Here is a 19392-nt window from a genome sequence, read left to right on the forward strand (position 1 = left end):
TGAAGCTGTTTGCAATTTATAATGTAGATTTCAAGGTATGCATGTATGTATGTTTAAAATGCAGTAGCCATGTGCCAAGAGTAATGTATTCCTGTGTGGAAAGAGTTAACTGTACCATGGAGGGAACAGCATTCCTAGAGAGGTCATAAATTGTGATATATGATATTTTAAAGAGTGTATATGTTTTTTATGGCTGGAAACCGGGCTGAGTCCCTCAATGAGGTTGAGAAGCTCGGCATAGAAAACTGTGAAATAAATAAATAAATAAATAAATAAAGTGTATAGAGCAAATGGACGCTGCATCGTGCATCATACGTCCCTCTGGAATACAAGAGGTGTGGACTAGTACTGATAGCAGTTTGTGTTTTGGCAATGTTACGGTCGGATGGAAAGAAGCAAGTTTACGATGTGCTGGGTGTTAAGTAGCTTCTAATGTAAAATAAAGTAGTTTACAGCCTAAAGTGGCTGTGATTGATTGTGTTCCTGCCTTGCTGTGCGGCCAACGTCACTGACAGCATATGCCCTTAAGTAAAGGCATAGCCGTGCTCAGTCTGGCTCACTGTGAGATCAACGCCACATGCACTCTAGTCTGCTCCTCATACGCTTCATCGTTGAAACAAGGATCATCTCCCCATTCCAGAGAGTGACCAGAGCATCAACAGAATCACCTAGCGAGGTGGTGGCAAACTCCCCAAGAGCCACCAGCCATCCTTCTGGATCCATAAGCCTCCTGGAGAGGACCATCTTAATTAGTCCTCCAACCCTACAGAGGTTGGGGGCACAGTAAGTCTAAACCTGATCAGGTGATGGTCGGTCCATGGCAGCAGAGCAATGGTCAACTCCTCCACACCACCCCCTTGGCATGAAACCAAGCCTAGTGTGTGCCCAGCACTCTGGACAGGGCCAGATACAACTTGGGACAGCCCCGTGGCGGCCATGAGGTCCTGAGCCACTCCCGAAAGGGTGGTCTCCACACGGACACTGGAGTTCCCCAGCAAGATAGTTTTCTTTTCATGTAGTTCACACAGACACCCTCCACCCACCTGCCACTGGCCTGGCCCCTCTGTCAAATTTAAAATAAAATGTGTGGCTATCTGGCTGTATCTTCCATCTCCTACGTATATACTAAAAGTGAATTTTTGTACGTAAGACAGTGTATGTGTTGGATTGGTTTGCAGTCGTGCTCTTTGGCGTTCTCTGTTTCCTTGCTGTCAACTAACCCACGGATTGCTTCTGTGCACAACCTGCCTGCACTTTTCAGACTTGTATGACCCTCAGTTGTCCCCATGCTGCTCTCTGGCCTTTGCACCCAGCACATTGGTTGGCACTTTGGGGGGGCTGGGTGGGCGCTAATATGGGGGAGATACGGGAAAGGGAGGTCATCAATGCGGCCAAGGGGTTGTGAAAGAATCCCTCTCTGTCCCAATTGGCACCTGGCCCTACTCCCAGTGCTGGATACACACTTGTCGTGGTTTCCTCATAGGGATGGGAGGGAGGGGGCGGTGTGGAGGGGCTGACCATCGCTCCCTTGCCATGGACCGACCACCACCTGGTCAGGCTGAGGCTCACTGCACCCCCTAACCTCTGCCGGGGTGGAGGACCCGTTAAGATGGTCTGCTCCAGGAGGCTGATGGATCCGGATGGATTCCTGACGGCTCTCGGGGATTTTCCTGCCACCTCGGTAGGTGATCCCGTTGATGCCCTGGTCACTCTCTGGAATGAGGAGATGACGAGGTCAATCTGAAGTTCCTTATGAACCAATGAGGAACTTGAGATCTTCTGGGGAGGCCCTGCTCTCCATCCCGCCTTCCTCGCAAGCGCATCTGGCAGGGGCGAGAGACAGGGCCTTCTCAGTGGTGGCCCCTCAGCTGTGGAACTCCCTCCCTAAGGATATTAGATCGCCTGCCCCCCTCCCCTCCCTCCTGACCTGCAGGAAAAGCGTAAAAACTTGGGCTTTTTGAACAAGCGTTTGGAAATGCAGAGGAATAAATGATCCAGGGTCTGGAGAACAAGCCCTATGAGGAGCGGCTTAAGGAGCTGGGCATGTTTAGCCTGAAGAAGAAAAGGATGAGAGGAGACATGATGAGGGCCATGTATAAATATGTGAGAGGAAGCCACAGGGAGGAGGGAGCAGATCAAGGGTCTGGAGAACAAGCCCTATGAGGAGCGGCTTAAGGAGCTGGGCATGTTTAGCCTGAAGAAGAAAAGGATGAGAGGAGACATGGGAAGGGAGCTCCCAAGGGCACCGAGTCCAGCCCCCTTCGTTCTTGCTTCATTCTTGCTTCATGCGGGGAGGCCGGGCCCTCTCCTGGTCCCCTCTCGTTCCCTGGGGCTGGAGTGTCCCCTTCCTCCTCCTCCCCGGTGGCCCAGCCCCAGGGGACGAGGAGAGGGCCCGGCCCAGCCTCCCCTCTCCCCTCACTCACCTCCTTCTTCCTTCTTTCCTTCCTTCTCTTCCCTCTTCCTCTCGTCTCTTCCTTCCTTCGAAAATGGCGCCTCCGGCCGAGGGGGCGGGGACAGAGTGACGTCACATCCTCCCTCCCACATTGCCTTCCAAGAGGCTCCTGGGAAGCCAAGGCGTGGGCGGGGCCTCTATGGAACAGCCGCGCTCCTGATTGGCTGGCTCTCAGGGAGAAGGCGGGAGCCTCCCTCCTTCCGGCGGGGCTCATTTGCATGTTTAAAGGGGCAGCGCCGAGGAGCACAGTCAAGCTTATTTCTGTATTGTCGAAGGCTTTCATGGCTGGAATCACTCGGTTCTTGTGGGTTTTTCCGGGTTATATGGCCATGTTCTAGAGGCATGTTCTCCTGACGTTTCGCCTGCATCTATGGCAAGCATCCTCAGAGGTAGTGAGGTCTGTTGGAACTAGGAAAAAGGGTTTATATATCTCTGGAATGACCAGGGTGGGACAAAGGACTCTTGTCTGCTGGAGCTAGGCGGGAATGTTTCAACTTACCACCCTCATTAGCATTGGAAGGCCTGGCTGAGCCTGGGAAAATCCCCTGTTGAGAGGTGTTAAGATGTGCCTGGTTGTTTCCCCTCTGTTATAATTTTAAAGTTTTTCAATAGTGGTAGCCAGATTTTGTTCATTTTCATGGTTTCCTCCTTTCTGTTGAAATTGTCCACCTGCTTCTTGTGGATGTCAATGGCTTCTCTGTGTCGCCTGGCATGGGGGTTGTGAGAGTGGTCCAGCACTTCTGTGTTCTCAAATAAAAAATAAGCTTATTTCTTATTTTACTCTGTTATTAGTATTATTTTTATTTCATGTATTATTTTACTCTCTTTACTATTATTACATTTACAGTATTTTACCCTATTATTATTATTATTATTACATATATCATTTTACGCTATTTATTATTATTATTACATTTATTATTTTACTTTATTATTGTTGCATTTATTATTTTACACTTTTATTTATTTATTTGAAAGTTTTGTATCCCGGCCTTCTCACCTCTCTTGATCAGTCGTAGGTCTTCTGAATGGGCACAGACTATGTTATCATCAGCATATTGAAATTCTGTAACAGATGTAGGTCTTCTTCTGAATTCACACAGACTACGTTATCATCAGCATATTGGAATTCTATAACAGAGGTTGTATGTCTTCTGAATGTGCACAGACTACGTTATCATCAGTATATTGGAATTATATAACAGATGTTGTATGAATGTATTGTCAAAGGCTTTCATGGCTGGAATCACTAGGTTCTTGTGGGTTTTTTTGGGCTATATGGCCATGTTCTAGAGGCATTTTCTCCTGACATTTCGCCTGCATCTATGGCAAGCATCCTCAGAGGTTGTGAGGTCTGTTGGAATTAGGACAATGGGTTTATATATCTGTGGAATGGCTGGGGTGGGGCAAGGAGCTCTTCCCTGCTGGAGCTAGGTGTGAATGTTTCAGCTGACCACCTTCATTAGCATTTGAAGGTCTGCCTGAGCCTGGGAAAGTCTCTTGCTGGGAGGTGTTAATCTGTGCCTGGTTGTTTCCTCTCTGTTGTTTTGCTGTTGTAATTGTATGTCTTCTGAATGCACACAGTCTACGTTATCATCAGCACATTGGAATTCTATAACACACGTTGTATGTCTTCTGAATGTGCACAGACTACATTATCATCAGCATATTGGAATTCTATAACATGTTGTAGGTCTTCTTCTGACTGTAGAGACTATGTTATCATCAGCATATTGGAATTCTGTAACAAATGTTGCAGGTCTTCTGAATGCACACAGACTACGTTATCATCAGTATATTGGACTTCTATAACATATGTTTTATTTATTTATTTATTTATTTAGCAGTTTTGTATACCGGTCTTCTCACCTCCATCGAGGGACTCAGGCCAGTTTCCAACAATAATATCACAAACAGTCATTAAAAACATCATATTACATATTAGACTAAAAACATTAAAATAGCAAAATACAGTCATATAGTTGCAATGGTCAGTCGTCACACTAAAATCGTTGCTCATCCTCCTCCATCCATATCTCAGGGTGTTGGCTCACCAGGGTGAGGGCTGTACCATTCAAGAACCCTGCCATTCCTTGTATAGGATCTGTGTCCGGCCTGGCTTCCCTTGGCCCAATGGAGGTTTAGCACAGCTGGTAAATCATCCGCCCTTATAGATCTACCAACCAAAAGGTTGCAACTTCACAGCCCCAGGTTGGCGTGAGCTACCGACTGTCAGCCTAGCTCACTGTTTGCCTATCATAGAATCATAGAATCAAAGAGTTGGAAGAGACCTCATGGGCCATCCAGTCCAACCCCATTCTGCCAAGAAGCAGGAATATTGCATTCAAATCACCCCTGACAGATGGCCATCCAGCCTCTGTTTCAAAGCTTCCAAAGAAGGAGCCTCCACCACACTCCGGGGCAGAGAGTTCCACTGCTGAACAGCTCTCACAGTCAGGAAGTTCTTCCTCATGTTCAGATGGAATCTCCTCTCTTGTAGTTTGAAGCCATTGTTCCCTTGCGTCCGAGTCTCCAGGGAAGCAGAAAACAGGCTCGCTCCCTCCTCCTCCCTGTGGCTTCCTCTCACATATTTATACATGGCCCTCCTCATATCCCCTCTCAGCCTTCTCTTCTTCAGGCTAAACATGCCCAGTTCCCTAAGCCGCTCCTCATAGGGCTTGTTCTCCAGACCCAGGATCTGCTCTCTCCTCCTCCCTGTGGCTTCCTCTCACATATTTATACATGGCCCTCATCGTGTCTCCTCTCAGCCTTCTCTTCTTCAGGCTAAACATGCCCAGCTCCCTAAGCCGCTCCTCATAGGGCTTGTTCTCCAGACCCTTGATCATTTGAGTCGCCCTCCTCTGGACACATTCCAGCTTAGAGTCAATATCTCTCTTGAATTGTGGTGCCCAGAATTGGACACAATATTCCAGGTAAAGTGGTCTAACCAAGGCGGAAGAGAGCATGGGGAGCATTACTTCCTTAGATCTAGACACTCTGCTCCTCTTGATGCCTGAGGCCAAAATCCCATTGGCTTTTTTTGCCACCAAATCACATTCCTGGCTCATGTTCCCCTTCTTCCTCCCCACGAGGACTCCAAGATCTTTTTCACACGTACTGCTCTTGAGTTAGACCTCCTCGTCCCTCATTCTGTCTCTTTGCCTTTGGTTTTTCCTGCCAAAGTGGAGTCTCTTGCATTTGTCACTGTTGAACTTCATTTTGATAGTTTTGGCCCATCATCTCTCTAATCTGTCAAGATGGTTTTGAACCTAAGGAGTTCGAAAACGGCTTGAGCTGTGATTAGAGAAATTAGATACCGCTCAAAAGCAGGGGAGGTGTTTGACGGCTGAGGCTGCCATAGAAGAGGCCGGAACATCTCCAGCCAGCTCCTGCCTTTGGGGCTCCTCCTCCTCCTCCTGGTGAGGAAGACTGCCACCCCAGGCCATTCCCAGCTGGTCAGACTCACCCACCCCAGGAGGGTGCAGCTATAAGGACTGGGGCAGGGCCAGAGGAGCCTAGTTACTATCTCCTTCTAACCCAGGAAGTAAGGAAGTCCTGCTCCCCATGCTCTATTCCGCTTTGGTTAGACCACTTTACCTGGAATATTGTGTCCAGTTCTGGGCACCACAATTCAAGAGAGATATGGACAAGCTGGAATGTGTCCAGAGGAGGGCAACTAAAATGATCAAGGGTCTGGAGAACAAGCCCTATGAGGAGCGGCTTAAGGAGCTGGGCATGTTTAGCCTGAAGAAGAGAAGGCTGAGAGGGGATATGATGATAGCCATGTATAAATATGTGAGAGGAAGCCACAGGGAGGAGGAGGGAGCAAGCTTGTTTTCTGCTTCCCTGGAGACTAGGACGCAATGGAACAATGGCTTCAAACTACAAGAGAGGAGATTCCATCTGAACATTAGGAAGAACTTCCTGACTGTGAGAGCCGTTCAGCAGTGGAACTCTCTGCCTTCCCCGGAGGGAGTGTGGTGGAGGCTCCTTCTTTGGAAGCTTTTAAGCAGAGGCTGGATGGCCATCTGTCAGGGGTGCTTTGAATGCAATATTCCTGCTTCTTGGCAGAATGGGGTTGGACTGGATGATGGCCCACGAGGTCTCTTCCAACTCTTAGATTCTATGATTCTAGGAGGAGTCTGTAGAACAACTATGGGAAAACTACGAAGTCAGGAAATTAGGATGCAACACTTTGTAGGCTTTTAATTTGCATTGCTGTTTTAATTGTTTGTTTTATAATTTGATACGGTATGTTGATTGTTGGGTGCACGATGCGGCATTTAATGTTCTCTCTAGTTTGTAAGCCGCCCTGAGTCCCCTTCGGGGTGAGAAGGGTGGGGTAGGAATAGAGTAAGTAAATAATTGTGCATTGCAATTGCTTATTAGTAATTTATGGATAATGTGTTAAGTCAATTGTTCTATGTTGTATGGAACCACTGCTGTTTCTACTGTTTTTACTGTTTGTGAACCGCTGTGAGTCGCCTTCGGGCTTGAGAGACAGCCGTACAGAAGCAAAGTAAATACATAAATAAATAAATAAATAAGTAAATAAAGAACAATGCCGTCAAGAGAGATCAGAGAATGCTGGGCGACCCAAAGGGAGGAGGAAGGCCTGAGGGCGCTTCGTCAATCAGGATAAAGCAACGCACTCCCTGGACTCGAGGAGCCCACCCGTGTCCCATGGCACTCCTTCTGTTCTGTTCGGTCTGTGTCTTGTCTATACAAAGCGGCGGCATTGAATGCTTGCCGTGTCAGTGACATCGAGGGCAGCCGAGACCCCCGCTTTCAAATTTGTATAGAAAACCGCAGCGGAGAGTTCCGCAGTTCCTGGGCTCCGCTATTGCGATCAACTGATGAAATGTGCCTCCAACAGCCAGCCCAGGCAGAGACGAGCAAGCCTCAATGCCTTTTCTCTACTTTCCCCAAGCCCTGACATTGTATCTTATCCCCCAATAAAAGTACCTGAAATTGCAACTTTTAAACTTTCCCGCCTGTTACTTTGTGTCTTTCGCTTTATTGAACTACCTAATGCATGAAGTTGAAAGTACTTTGTCCACAAAGTTGAAGTCCTTTGAATGCCACATCATGAGGAGACAGGAAAGCCTAAAGAAGACAATGATGCTGGGGAAAGTGGAAGGCAAAAGGAAGAGGGGCCGACCTAGGGCAAGATGGATGGATGGCATCCTTGAAGGGACTGGACTGACCCTGAAGGAGCTGGGGGTGGTGACGGCCGTCAGGGAGCTCTGGCGTGGGCTGGTCCATGAGGTCACGAAGAATCAGAGACGACTGAACGAATGAACAACAACAATGCATGAAGTAAACCCTTTCCAGGCTCTGGGGAACCGCGGGCCTGCCTGGGATGCCTTTCTGGTGCCCCAGGGATGCTGAATCTGTGTTAACAACAACCGTGGATACAGAGATTTTCCTTCCAGATCTCTGTATACACAAAACTTTAAGATGGCCAATCGGCTCCATTTTAATCCCATATTTTTCTGCATGAAATTCCAAACATAACTGCTATCTCGTTTTTCCCTCTATGGATCCCTACGCCCGAGTAACAACCTTTAAAGTTCCAGGAATATTTTCTAGCTCAAAACAGCTGGTTGTCAAAATCAGCTGGCTCCCTCTGATCCATTGCCGATCGGCTGGGCTTTTCCTCGTCTTTGCTGGCCTCCGACCCGGGGACTCGGTGTGGATACTCCATGGGACTTCGGAGAGGGTCTGGCCAGGAAGGCCCCCTCCCTTCGGGTGAGTTCTAGTTCACCAAGGACTCTCAAGGAAGCCGATCGCAGCACGGCAGGGGGGAGGGGCTGTTTCTGTCGGCTCCAAGGACTCCAGCCTCCCCCCCCCCCCTTGTGCCCCCGCCGATCGTGAACTCTCTGGCGCTTACCCTTTTTGGGCATCAACGAGCCCTTTTCCTCCCCATGAACTTTCCGAGAAACCCAGGACTAAAAATATCCATTTTCATAATAAAATTGCTTTATTAATTTTGTTTGGGGAAGGGATGGGAATAAGTTTAATCAATGTACTATGTATGGAATGCTTATGAATGTGTACCCCTTGCCTTACCCTCTGCCCCTCCAACTTTGCCCCACTAAGGGAATTCAGAAGCGGAAAGGCCTGAGAGCGCCCAGCTGCCCAAAAGGGGCCATTTCGCCCCACAATGAAACCCCCATCACTCCATCTTTTGCATGGAACCATAACTAAGGAAGTTTTTCTATTTATCTTCGGAGCATGCCCAATAAATAGATTTCTTCCTCCGGCCAAGTCTCGATTTGCCAGCAACAATAGGGGCCAGGCTGCCCACCAGGGAGGGGGTCTGTGCCCAGCCTTGATCATATCTCCCGAAACCCATTAAGCAACATATTTGCTCTGTTTCAGCCAGGGAAAAAAAACCAGATTGATTCAATCATCCTTCTCCTTTACCCAAACAATAGTTTACCTTCCCAGCTGGCCGACTTTGCCCCCAGAGGGACGCGTGAAGGTCCTTTGTCAAGCAATCCTAATCCTTCCTCCTTCATTGTTACCCTTTTCTGTCCCGCCTCCTCGTCCCTGATTCGCTGGCTCCCCGAAGCGAGGGAACTCTGTGATAGGCTGAGTGCAGGGAGGGACCGGCAAGCCTCTCCCAGCTGTTCAGCCATCCACCAATCACAGCCAAGCCGGGTGAGGGAAGGCGGGCGGGAGATTCAAGATTGCGGAACTTACTGTATGTATAAAGATGCCTCCAAAACTCTGTATAACCATGCTTGTAGGTGAATGATCACTACAATCGCATCCTTTTCAGCTGAATCGCTAATCAAAGCCTCGGTCGCCACTTCTTCAACTTCTTGGACGGGAAAATCATTTCTTTTAACATTTTATCGGTCGCTTGGATTGGCTCCCTGAAGGTCTCGCCGAGAAGGTAGCGGATCCTCTTTGGTGCGGTCCAGGGGTACCCTCGGTGGTGGCTCCCTGGCTCTGGAATGCCTCCCCCCCCCCCCCCCAGAGAGATTAGTGTCGTGATTAATCTCACAATTCAGTAGCAGGTCAGTTGCACAACTTCAGCGCTTTCCAGTAGCTTCTTCCTGCATAGTATTTTCAGTCAACTGCTCCCACAGACTGCAGTCACTCTGGAACTCTTTTACAGACACTTGAGCACATGCCCGGCTATTGGCAGTTTTACCATTGTCCCCCCCCCCCCCAAAAAAAAAGTCTAGATGACACTACAAACTTACCACAGCACACGGTTATATCTTGTCTTTGCAGACAGGCTCTTTTAATCAATTACACAGAGCCTTCGACAAACAGCATCACAGCACAAGGGGGAAGTATACACTCTACATGACTTCCTTATATACAATTCTGTTGGGAATCAAGAGCTGTTAGGCTCAAAAATAACCCTCTCTGGGGGTGATTCCACCAAAAATACAGCAGAGTGCAGGGTGCACAGTAAATAAGCAGCAGAAACTTACATGTAGTGAGCATGAATTGACTTCCATTCAGCAGGATGGAACAGGATTGCAGATCCACAACTCATAGGATCGAAAATAATATGTTGATTAAAGATAAAAGAAATCCATTCTGGATAGGAAAGGTTCTTGGAACTGACTAGCTTCACTGAGCTATCATCTAAGGGAAAAGGAAAGGAAAAATAATAAAAGTAACTCTATCTACTACATCTCTGCTGGACAAAAGCAAGATGCTTCCTCACTCTATGGAGGACAAAAAGAAGAGAGCCTGAAAATGGAGACAGGCCGCATGGCCCAGCCTAGGGCGATAAAAACACCTTTAAAAGAGGAAGTTACGTTTTCCCTATAGGATTACATTCCTAGGTATTCAAATGGGGAGGAGATAGTAGCATGCAAAGCTAAGTGACACAATTCCCCCTTCTTAACCACAGGAAATTGGGAAGGAATCCCTAAGTCTATCTAGTCTATCTAGTCTATCTACTCATTGAGGGCTGGAGACTTGTGCAGTCAGGGATGAAACCCAACAATCCCCTTCTTTTCATCTAGGACTGCTCAAGTCTATCAGGTTCAGCATCTTCTTCAGCTTGTCATGAGCTTGTCTGGGTAACGGCTTCGTCAGGATGTCTGCAATCATATCTTCTGATTTGCAATATTCCAGTCTCATAAATCCTTCTTCATATGCATTCTTCACAATATGATATTTTGTATCCACATGTTTGAGTAAAGGGCTGATTCTCTCTGTTTGGGAATACTTTAGACAACCTTGATTGTCTTCAAAGACTTCTATTGGTGTTGGTTCACTAATTCCAAAACCAAGCAGTACCACGTGAAGCCACTTCAGTTGCTTGCACGCTTCCGCTGCTGATCCATATTCTGCTTCAGTTGATGATGACGCAACAATCTTTTGTTTTTGTGTTGTCCAGTCTATCAGTGCATCTCCATAGAAAAACAGGTAACCACTTGTTGATTTTCTATCTGTGATATCATTAGCCCAATCCGAGTCCACATATCCTTTGAGTATGAGGTTACTGGTAGCTTGTAGTCTCAACTTGAGGTTCAGTGTCCCCTTCAGGTATCTTGCAACTCTTTTAATTGCAATCAAATCATGTTTGGTTGGTTGACTGGTCTTGCTGCACAGTATTCCAACCGCTGCTGAAATGTCAGGTCTTGTAATCCTGCTGATGTACAGTAGCTTTCCAATAGCCTCTCTATACAAGCTATTGTCTGGTAACAGTTCACTTTCTGAAGAGTTTTTCCAGTAATTCACTTCCATGGGTGTACTTACTGGATTTGCATCTGAGAGTCCAAGATGTTTCAATAAGTCCAGGATCTTCTGTCTTTGATTTAGCAAAAAGCTTCCACCTTCTTCTCTTTCAATTTGTATCCCTCAGTAATGGGATATGTTTCCAAGTTGTTTCACTTTCACAGTACAGTTAAGATGTTGGACAACTTCATCAAAGTCGCATTTCTTTTCAAAACAGAAAATGATGCCATCCACATAAGTTAGGACATATGTCCATCTATTGTTCTTGAATCTAGAATAGAGACAAGGGTCAGCATTGCCTTGAGCAAAACCCTGCTCAATCAACATTTGATTCAGTTTTTCATTCCAGCATTTTGCCACCTGCTTTAAACCATAGATTGATTTCTTTAATTTGCATACATAGCCTTTATTTATTTATTTATTATTTGCTGCATTTGTTGACCGCCGTTCTCAGCCCTAGGGCGACTCACGGCGGTGTACAACATATAAAAGACAGTTTACAATAAAGCACAACGAAAAATCAACATATCACTAATACACACTAATATAATTACACTAAAATAATCCGCTCCGTCTTATCGTAGAATCATAACCAAACTCGTAATCCATATTCCATTCCAGTTGTCATTACCAGTTGATGTACACTCAGTTAAATGCCTTCCCAAATAGCCATGTCTTTAGGCTCTTACGAAACGACATAAGGGAGGGCGCCTGCCTGATGTCAACAGGGAGGGTGTTCCACAGCCGGGGGGCCACCACCGAGAAGGCCCTCTCTCTCGTCCCCGCCAGACGTGCCTGTGAAGCAGGCGGGATCGAGAGAAGGGCCTCCCCAGACGATCTCAAGGCCCTCGTGGGCTCATAGGCCGAGATGCGGTCCGAAAGGTATTTTGGGCCGGAACCGTTTAGGGCTTTGTAGGATAACACCAGCACCTTAAATTGGGCCCGGTAGCATATCGGCAGCCAGTGGAGCTGGAACAACAAGGGCGTTGTATGCTCCCTTTGTGTGCTTTGTCCTCAAAGCCTGGTGGTTGTTGCATAAAAATGTCTTCCTTCAAGTCACCGTGAAGAAAGGCTGTTGACACGTCCAAGTGTTGGACATCCATGTTTCTTGAAGCTGCTATAGTAAGCAAAAGTCTTAGAGTTGTACGTTTCACAACAGGTGCAAAGGTTTGGTCACAATCTTCACCAGACTCTTGTGAATAGCCTTTAGCAACAAGTCTGGTTTTGTATCTCTGTATTTCTCCATTCTCATCATGCTTTAACTTGAATACCCATTTGCATCCAACAATATTCTTGTTCTCTGGTGGTGGAACAAGTGTCCATGTTTGATTCTGTTGCAATGATTCCATTTCATCCATTGCTGCATTCATCCATTTCTCCTTTTCATCCTCTGGTAATCTTTGCATTTGATTCCAGGATGATGGTTCTTGCGGTTCCATTTCATTGCTCAGATAAGCAAAACGCAAAGGAGGGACGCCTTTATTTTGTCTTTCAGATCTGCGAAGCAATATTTCTGCTTGTCCACCGGGTGGCACTGTATTCTCATTTGGTCTGTTGAGGTGCAGTTGTTCTTCTTGGCCACTGGGTGGTGTTGGCCCTTCATCTGACCTCCTGAGATGTAGTTGCTCTGCTTGACCACTGGGTGGTGGCGGCCCTTCAGTTGGCCTCCAAAAATGCAGTCGCTCCGCTTGACCATTGGATGGCGCGGCTCCTTCCCCTTCTTGACCGCATAGTTGACCTGAGACAAAGAGGCCTGGCTTCTCTTGAGCCTCTGGAAAGTTATTTCCCTCTATCCTTTCATCAAAATACACAACTGTTCCAACAGTCAATGTTTTATTTTGGGGATCAAACAAACGATAGCCTTTGTGCTCAGAACTGTATCCAATCAAAATTACAGGCTTAGAAGTCTGATCAAACTTGCTACTTCGTTTCACTTGAGGTATATATGTATATGCCTTTGAGCCAAAAACTCTCAAGTGATTTACAGAAGGCGGATGTCCATGCCACAATTCATATGGAGTCACCTTTCTGCTTGCACTTGGAAGTCTATTTTGCAAATAACAAGCAGTATTAACTGCTTCAGCCCAAAGATAATGCTGTAATTTTGCATCCAACAGCATAGTTCTGGCCATTTCAATTAGGCTTCTATTTTTCCTCTCTGCAACACCATTCTGGTGTGGAAAATATGGCAATGAATGCTGGTGATGAATACCATATTTTCTCAAGACATTATCAATTGCCTCATTGCAAAATTCACTTCCATTGTCAGTCCTGAAAGCCTCAGGAAACTTATCAAACTGATTTTTCACTTTTGCTAGAAAGTCCAACAGTTTGTCATACACTTCACTTTTATTCTTCAAGAAATAAACAAAACTAAATTTTGAAAATTCATCAGTAAAAGTAAGGATGTATTTCATGCCTCTTAAAGATGCAGTTTTCATTGGACCACAAACATCACTATGTATGAGCTGCAGGGGGCGCTCCGTCACCATCTCACTACTTTTCGGAACAATGGGAGCTACTGCCTTCCCCTGAATGCACATGGAGCATCTCTGTTTGCAGCATTGTTCAACTTCCAAATCTCTACACAAATCTTTTGCCTTCAATGTGTATTTGGCACAAGCATGACCAAATCTTCTATGCCACAGTTGAAAACAATTCTTATTTTGGCATTCTGATATCATAAGTCCAGAAATCTTGGGTGCTAAATTGACTTTGTACAATCCCATGTAGTGATTGGCTGTTAGGATCACTTCTCCATCCTTTTCCACAGAACAAAGACTATCTCTGAAATTAAACGTATAACCCTTTTGTTCTAAAACTGCTAGGCTTATTAAATTTGTCTGTAGATGGTTGCTAAATTTAGCACCTTCTAGGTAAATATCATTTTTAGTGTCCAAACAAGTCAATTTTACAGTCCCAATTTCAGTACAGATTACTTCATCTTTGCCAATTCCATATACAGAAGATTGGCATTCTTCTAGATGAGTGAAATAAGCTCTATTTGAGAAATAATGATCAGCTGCACCACTGTCAATAAACACATCTTCTTTGTTTACTTTATTTCTGGAAAACTTAAAAAGAAAATCTTCATCTGATTCATTTTTCTGTTTCAACTCACTTGCTAATTTCGCATTTCCTCTGGAAAAATGCCTCTGTGGAGGGGGGGGGGGTGATTAGACCCACTAGCACTTCCTTTGTTATTCCAATGACCTCTGCCTGATGAGCTAGGAGTCTCTGCCATTTGGTCAGGTTGCCTAGCAACAGGAGTTGCTGAGTTTCTCAAATTCTGTTTGTTTTCCTTTGCTTTCCAGCAATTTCGTTGAAGATGCCCTGGTTTTCCACAGAAATGGCAAATTCTTGGGCTTGCATTTTGAAACCTTTTGTAGCCTTAAGGGCCATACCATCTTTGGCTTCAATTATGCTCCCATTCTGGTGAATATATTGAGCTTTCAACTCAGAAATTAAGTCATCAAGAGTCATGGGCTTTTCCTTGTCTTGGGTGTTTCTCAAAAGCAATACAGCTTGTTTATAATTTTCATCAATTTGCAGATGAACAAGAGAAATAATCATCTTATCGCTTAAAGTCTCTCCATTCAATCTTAATTGTTCAACCAAGGAACGTATTTCTTCCAGATAATCAAATAAGTCACTTTCTGAATGCATTTTCAATGTAAACAATTTTTGATAAGCAAGAGTAATTTCAGCTATTGAGCCGTTTCCATACATTTGCTCCAAACGATAAAGCATGACTTTGGCTGGATCTGGAGGGTCCTCTCGTAGAACTTTCAGCTGCTTTCTGTTCAAGGCCAGCTCAAGCCTTTCTTTCCAATCCAGGAAATTTCCTCCTTTTTTCTCCAGCTTGGGGAGATTCACAGGAGATTCTTGCCTTCTCTCCATGGTCATCAGCTTCCAGTCAAGGGAAAAAATTCCCAAAAAACAAAATCAAACAAAAAATGCTCCAAAAATCTCTCAAAACCTTTCACTATTGCTCTTTGCAATGCAATCCTGTAAAGATGCTCAGCGTACACGTTCTGGGCCTCAATAACCCATTGTTGGGAATCAAGAGCTGTTAGGCTCAAAAATGACCCTCTCTGGGGGTGATTCCACCAAAAATATAGCAGAGTGCAGGGTGCACAGTAAATAAGCAGCAGAAACTTACATGTAGTGAGCAAGAATTGACTTCCATTCAGCAGGATGGAACAGGGTTGCAGATCCACAACTCATAGGATCAAAATAATATGTTTATTAAAGATAAAAGAAATCCATTCTGGATAGGAAAGGTTCTTGGAGCTAACTAGCTTCACTGAGCTATCTCCTAAGGGAAAAGAAAAGGAAAAATAATAAAAGTAACTCTATCTACTCCATCTCTGCTGGACAAAAGCAAGATGCTTCCTCACTCTATGGAGGACAAAAAGAAGAGAGCCTGAAAATGGAGACAGGCCGCATGGCCCAGGCCAGGGCAATAAAAATACCTTTCAAAGAGGAAGTTACGTTTTCCCTATAGGATTACATTCCTAGGTATTCAAATGGGGAGGAGATAGTAGCATGCAAAGCTAAGTGACACAATTCCCCCTCCTTAACCACAGAAAAATTGGGAAGGAATCCCTAAGTCTATCTAGTCTATCTACTCATTGAGGGCTGGAGACTTGTGCAGTCAGGGAAGAAACCCAACAAATTCTGTACATTTACACATCGCAATCTCTGATTGGTTCCCACCTCATTGACTTAACTCAGACCCAGGATTGCATCATTCACAATCACCTGGACTAGGCCAGAACACATTCCCCAAATGATGTTCTATAGACAGTTCATGCATGACTCAGCATTTCCAATAGAAGCCTGTTAGCAGTGCATGACTCAGCTATGTTACATGACAATACACTGTAAAACCTGACAACTAGATTAGCCCCAAATCTCCAAATCTTCCGTTAGAGCCTAAAAGCATCGGTATTTCCACAGGAGTAATGTACTATGGTCATGTGGTTACATCAACCATTGTTATTCGGCACTTGAATTCATGTTTGAAGAAGCCCAATTGCCAACAGGTAGAAAGGACTGTGTTTTAGAATTCTTAAAATTTTAAATTTTATCGATTGACATTGTCCATTGTTTGTATTCAGTCAAACTGCGTATTGTTTTGATGATATAACAACAACTTTATTTGTATGCCGCTCTATCTTCCTGAGGGGACTCAGGGCGGTTTCCAACAGGCAAAACATTCGATTGCCGACACAAAATCACACAGAACCACTATAAAACATAAACACAATACTACTAAAACAGTCCTACATATTGAAAGTCAGTTCCAATACTATTCCATTGGGCAAAATATGAGCTACCAATGGCCAGAATTACAGAATGGGCCAAGACACCACCGATGAGAGGGCTAGATAGGGATTCTATTTTATGTGTGGCACCTTGAGTACTTGGTTAACCTCCCCGAGTCCCTTCAAGGAGAGGGTGGTAGGGTACAAAACAAATTATTATTATTATTATTACTATTATTATTATTACTATTATTATATCTATACAACAGTCATTGTATGTATGTATGTATGTATGTGGGAGGTAATGTAATTTTGTGGCTGGATAATATCTACATCTATATACTATTACATTATATATTTTATTGTAAATTTATATGCGTGTGGTTTAACCTCCGGTTTGCCAGTTAAACTGGATGAATGTGTCACAAAAGGATGCATATCTAAGTGTGTCACCAACATGCAAAGTTTGCAAAGCTCTGTCTGGGGTCAAATACCATTGTTTTATCCAGTGTGAGTCCTTTGATGTCTACGTAGATGTGCACTCTGAGTGAAGCTCTTTCCACACTCCAGGCATGTATAGGGCTTCTCCCCAGTGTGAGTCCTTTGATGTCTACGTAGATGTCCACTCGTAGCGTAGCTCTGTCCACATTCTAGGCATTTAAAGGGTTTCTCCCCAGTGTGAGTCTTTTGATGTCTATGTAGAGTTGAAAGTACAGTGAAGCCCTGTCCACACTCCAGGCATGTAAAGGGTTTCTCCCCAGTGTGAATCCTTTGATGTGAACGTAGATTTGAACTCTGAGTGAAGCTCTTCCCACACTCCAGGCATGTATAGGGTTTCTTGCCAGTGTGAGTCTTTTGATGTGAACGTAGACCTGAAGCATCAGTGAAGCTCCTTCCGCACTCCAAACATGTATAAGGTTTCTCCCCAGTATGAGTCCTTTGATGTCTACGTAATTGTGAACTCTGAATGAAACTCTGTTCACACTTGAGGCATGTATAGGGTTTCTCCCCAGTGTGAGCCTTTTGATGTGAACTTAGACTTGACGAATGAGTGAAGTTCATTCCGCACTCCAGGCATTTATAGGGTTTCTCTCCTGTGTGATTCCTTTTATGTGAACGTAGATTGCTCATGCAAATGAAGCTCTTTCCACACTCCAGGCATGTATAGGGTTTCTCCCCAGTGTGAGTCCTTTGATGGAAACGTAGACTTGCACTATGAGTGAAGCTCTTTCCGCACTCCGGGCATTTATGGGGTTTCTCTCCTGTGTGAGTCCTTTGATGTGAGCGTAGATTTCCACTGCAAGTGAAGCTCTTTCCACACTCCAGGCATGTATAGGGTTTATTCCCAGTATGAATTCTATGATGACTACGTAGATGTGAACTCTGAGTGAAGCTCTGTCCACACTCCAGGCAAGTATACGGTTTCTCCCCAGTGTGAGTCCTTTCATGTGAACGTAGATGTGAACTCTGACTGAAGTTCCGTCCACACTCCTGGCATGTATAGGGTTTCTCCCCAGTATGACTCCTTTCATGTGAATGAAGAGCTGAATTACAAGTGAAGCTCCGTCCACACTCCAGGCATGTATAGGGTTTCTCCCCAGAGTGAGTCCTTTCATGTAAAGTAAGACTTCCATTCTCAGTGAAGCTCCGTCCACACTCCAGGCATGTATACGGTTTCTCCCCAGTGTGAATCCTTTGATGTTTATGTAGATTTGCACTCTTAGTGAAACTCTTTCCACATTCTTGGCACGTATAAGGTTTCTCGCCAGTGTGAGTCTTTTGATGAGAACGTAAACCTGAACTCTGAGTGAAGCTCTGTCCACACTCGAGGCATTTATACGCTTTCTCCCCAGAGTGAGTCTTTTCATGTGAACGTAGACTTGAACTCCGAGTGAAGCTCTGTCCACACTCCAGGCACGTAAAGTGTTTCTCACCAGTGTGAGTCTTTTGATGAGAACGTAAACCTGAACTATGAGTAAAGCTCTGTCCACACTCGAGGCATTTATAGGCTTTCTCCCCAGAGTGAGTCCTTTCGTGTGAACGTAGATTTGATTTCCAAGTGAAGCTCTGTCCACATTGCAGGCATTTATAGGCTTTCTCCCCAGAGTGAGTCTTTTGATGTGAACGTAGAGATGAACTCTGAGTGAAGCTCTGTCCACACTCCGGGCACGTATAGGGTTTCTCCCCAGTGTGAGTCCTTTGATGTGTCCGCAGAGCTGAACTACAAGTGAAGCTCTTTCCGCACTCCGGGCATGTACAGCGTTTCTTCCCAAAACGATTCATTTCGTGCTGCTGCAGACGACACCTCGATGCTTTCTCCTTCCTGTCAACAGTGGCATGGGTGTTTAATTGCAATACAGACACTTGACTCTTCCTTTTCTAATTTCTTGTCTGGAAATGGGGTCAAGAATTCAACAAGATCATCTCCTTGAGAAGATTCCTTCTTCCTCTATCATTGGCGTCCTTACTGCACCCAAGAAGTGGCTCCACAGACTCCTCATTTCCCTGGTCAGGAGAGAAGCAAAAGATCCATCATGGAAGCCAGAAACCGTATTTGCCCCCAAAGCCCCCCCCCCTTTCCCTTCAGGGTCATGTTGAACACGGAAATAGCAAGGCATGCAGGGATCGGGGTCTCAAGTGATAGCAGTCAGACTCTCCAGTCTGGGCACAGCAAGCGTGTGGTTTCAAAATAAACAAACGCAGGCAGCATTCTTCTTCTAAGGAAGCTTTACTTAAAACGTCTATACACAAAGACTACATCGTGGAACTAACAACATGGCGACGAACACACAGTACAAGACATACAGGCAAAAATAAACATCCTGTCCTTCAAGCTGGGTGACTCCCTTTTTCTTCTCTGGGCAAAGGAATTTCTGTTATCTCTGTCTTAAGGTTCTTTCTCTCTCTGTCTCTTAATAACAATTCTAACGCACAGCTGAATCCATCTTTAAAAAC

At 45.2% G+C, this 19392-nt stretch overlaps 1 protein-coding gene across 1 annotated transcript; it reads right to left on the bottom strand.

Moving 5' to 3' along the window:
- Positions 1–15393: 15393 nt before the first annotated feature.
- LOC137097197 (zinc finger protein 850-like) lies at positions 15394–19392 on the bottom strand. Its single transcript, XM_067469162.1, has 2 exons — positions 16543–19392; positions 15394–15797 (listed from the first exon to the last, which is right to left on the bottom strand). Exon 1 carries the CDS (start codon positions 18718–18720, stop codon positions 16939–16941), a length of 1782 nt encoding a protein of 593 aa, XP_067325263.1. The 5' UTR covers positions 18721–19392; the 3' UTR covers positions 15394–15797; positions 16543–16938.

The sequence above is a fragment of the Anolis sagrei genome, chromosome 1, assembly GCF_037176765.1.
Source record: "Anolis sagrei isolate rAnoSag1 chromosome 1, rAnoSag1.mat, whole genome shotgun sequence".
Taxonomy (NCBI): domain Eukaryota; kingdom Metazoa; phylum Chordata; class Lepidosauria; order Squamata; family Dactyloidae; genus Anolis; species Anolis sagrei.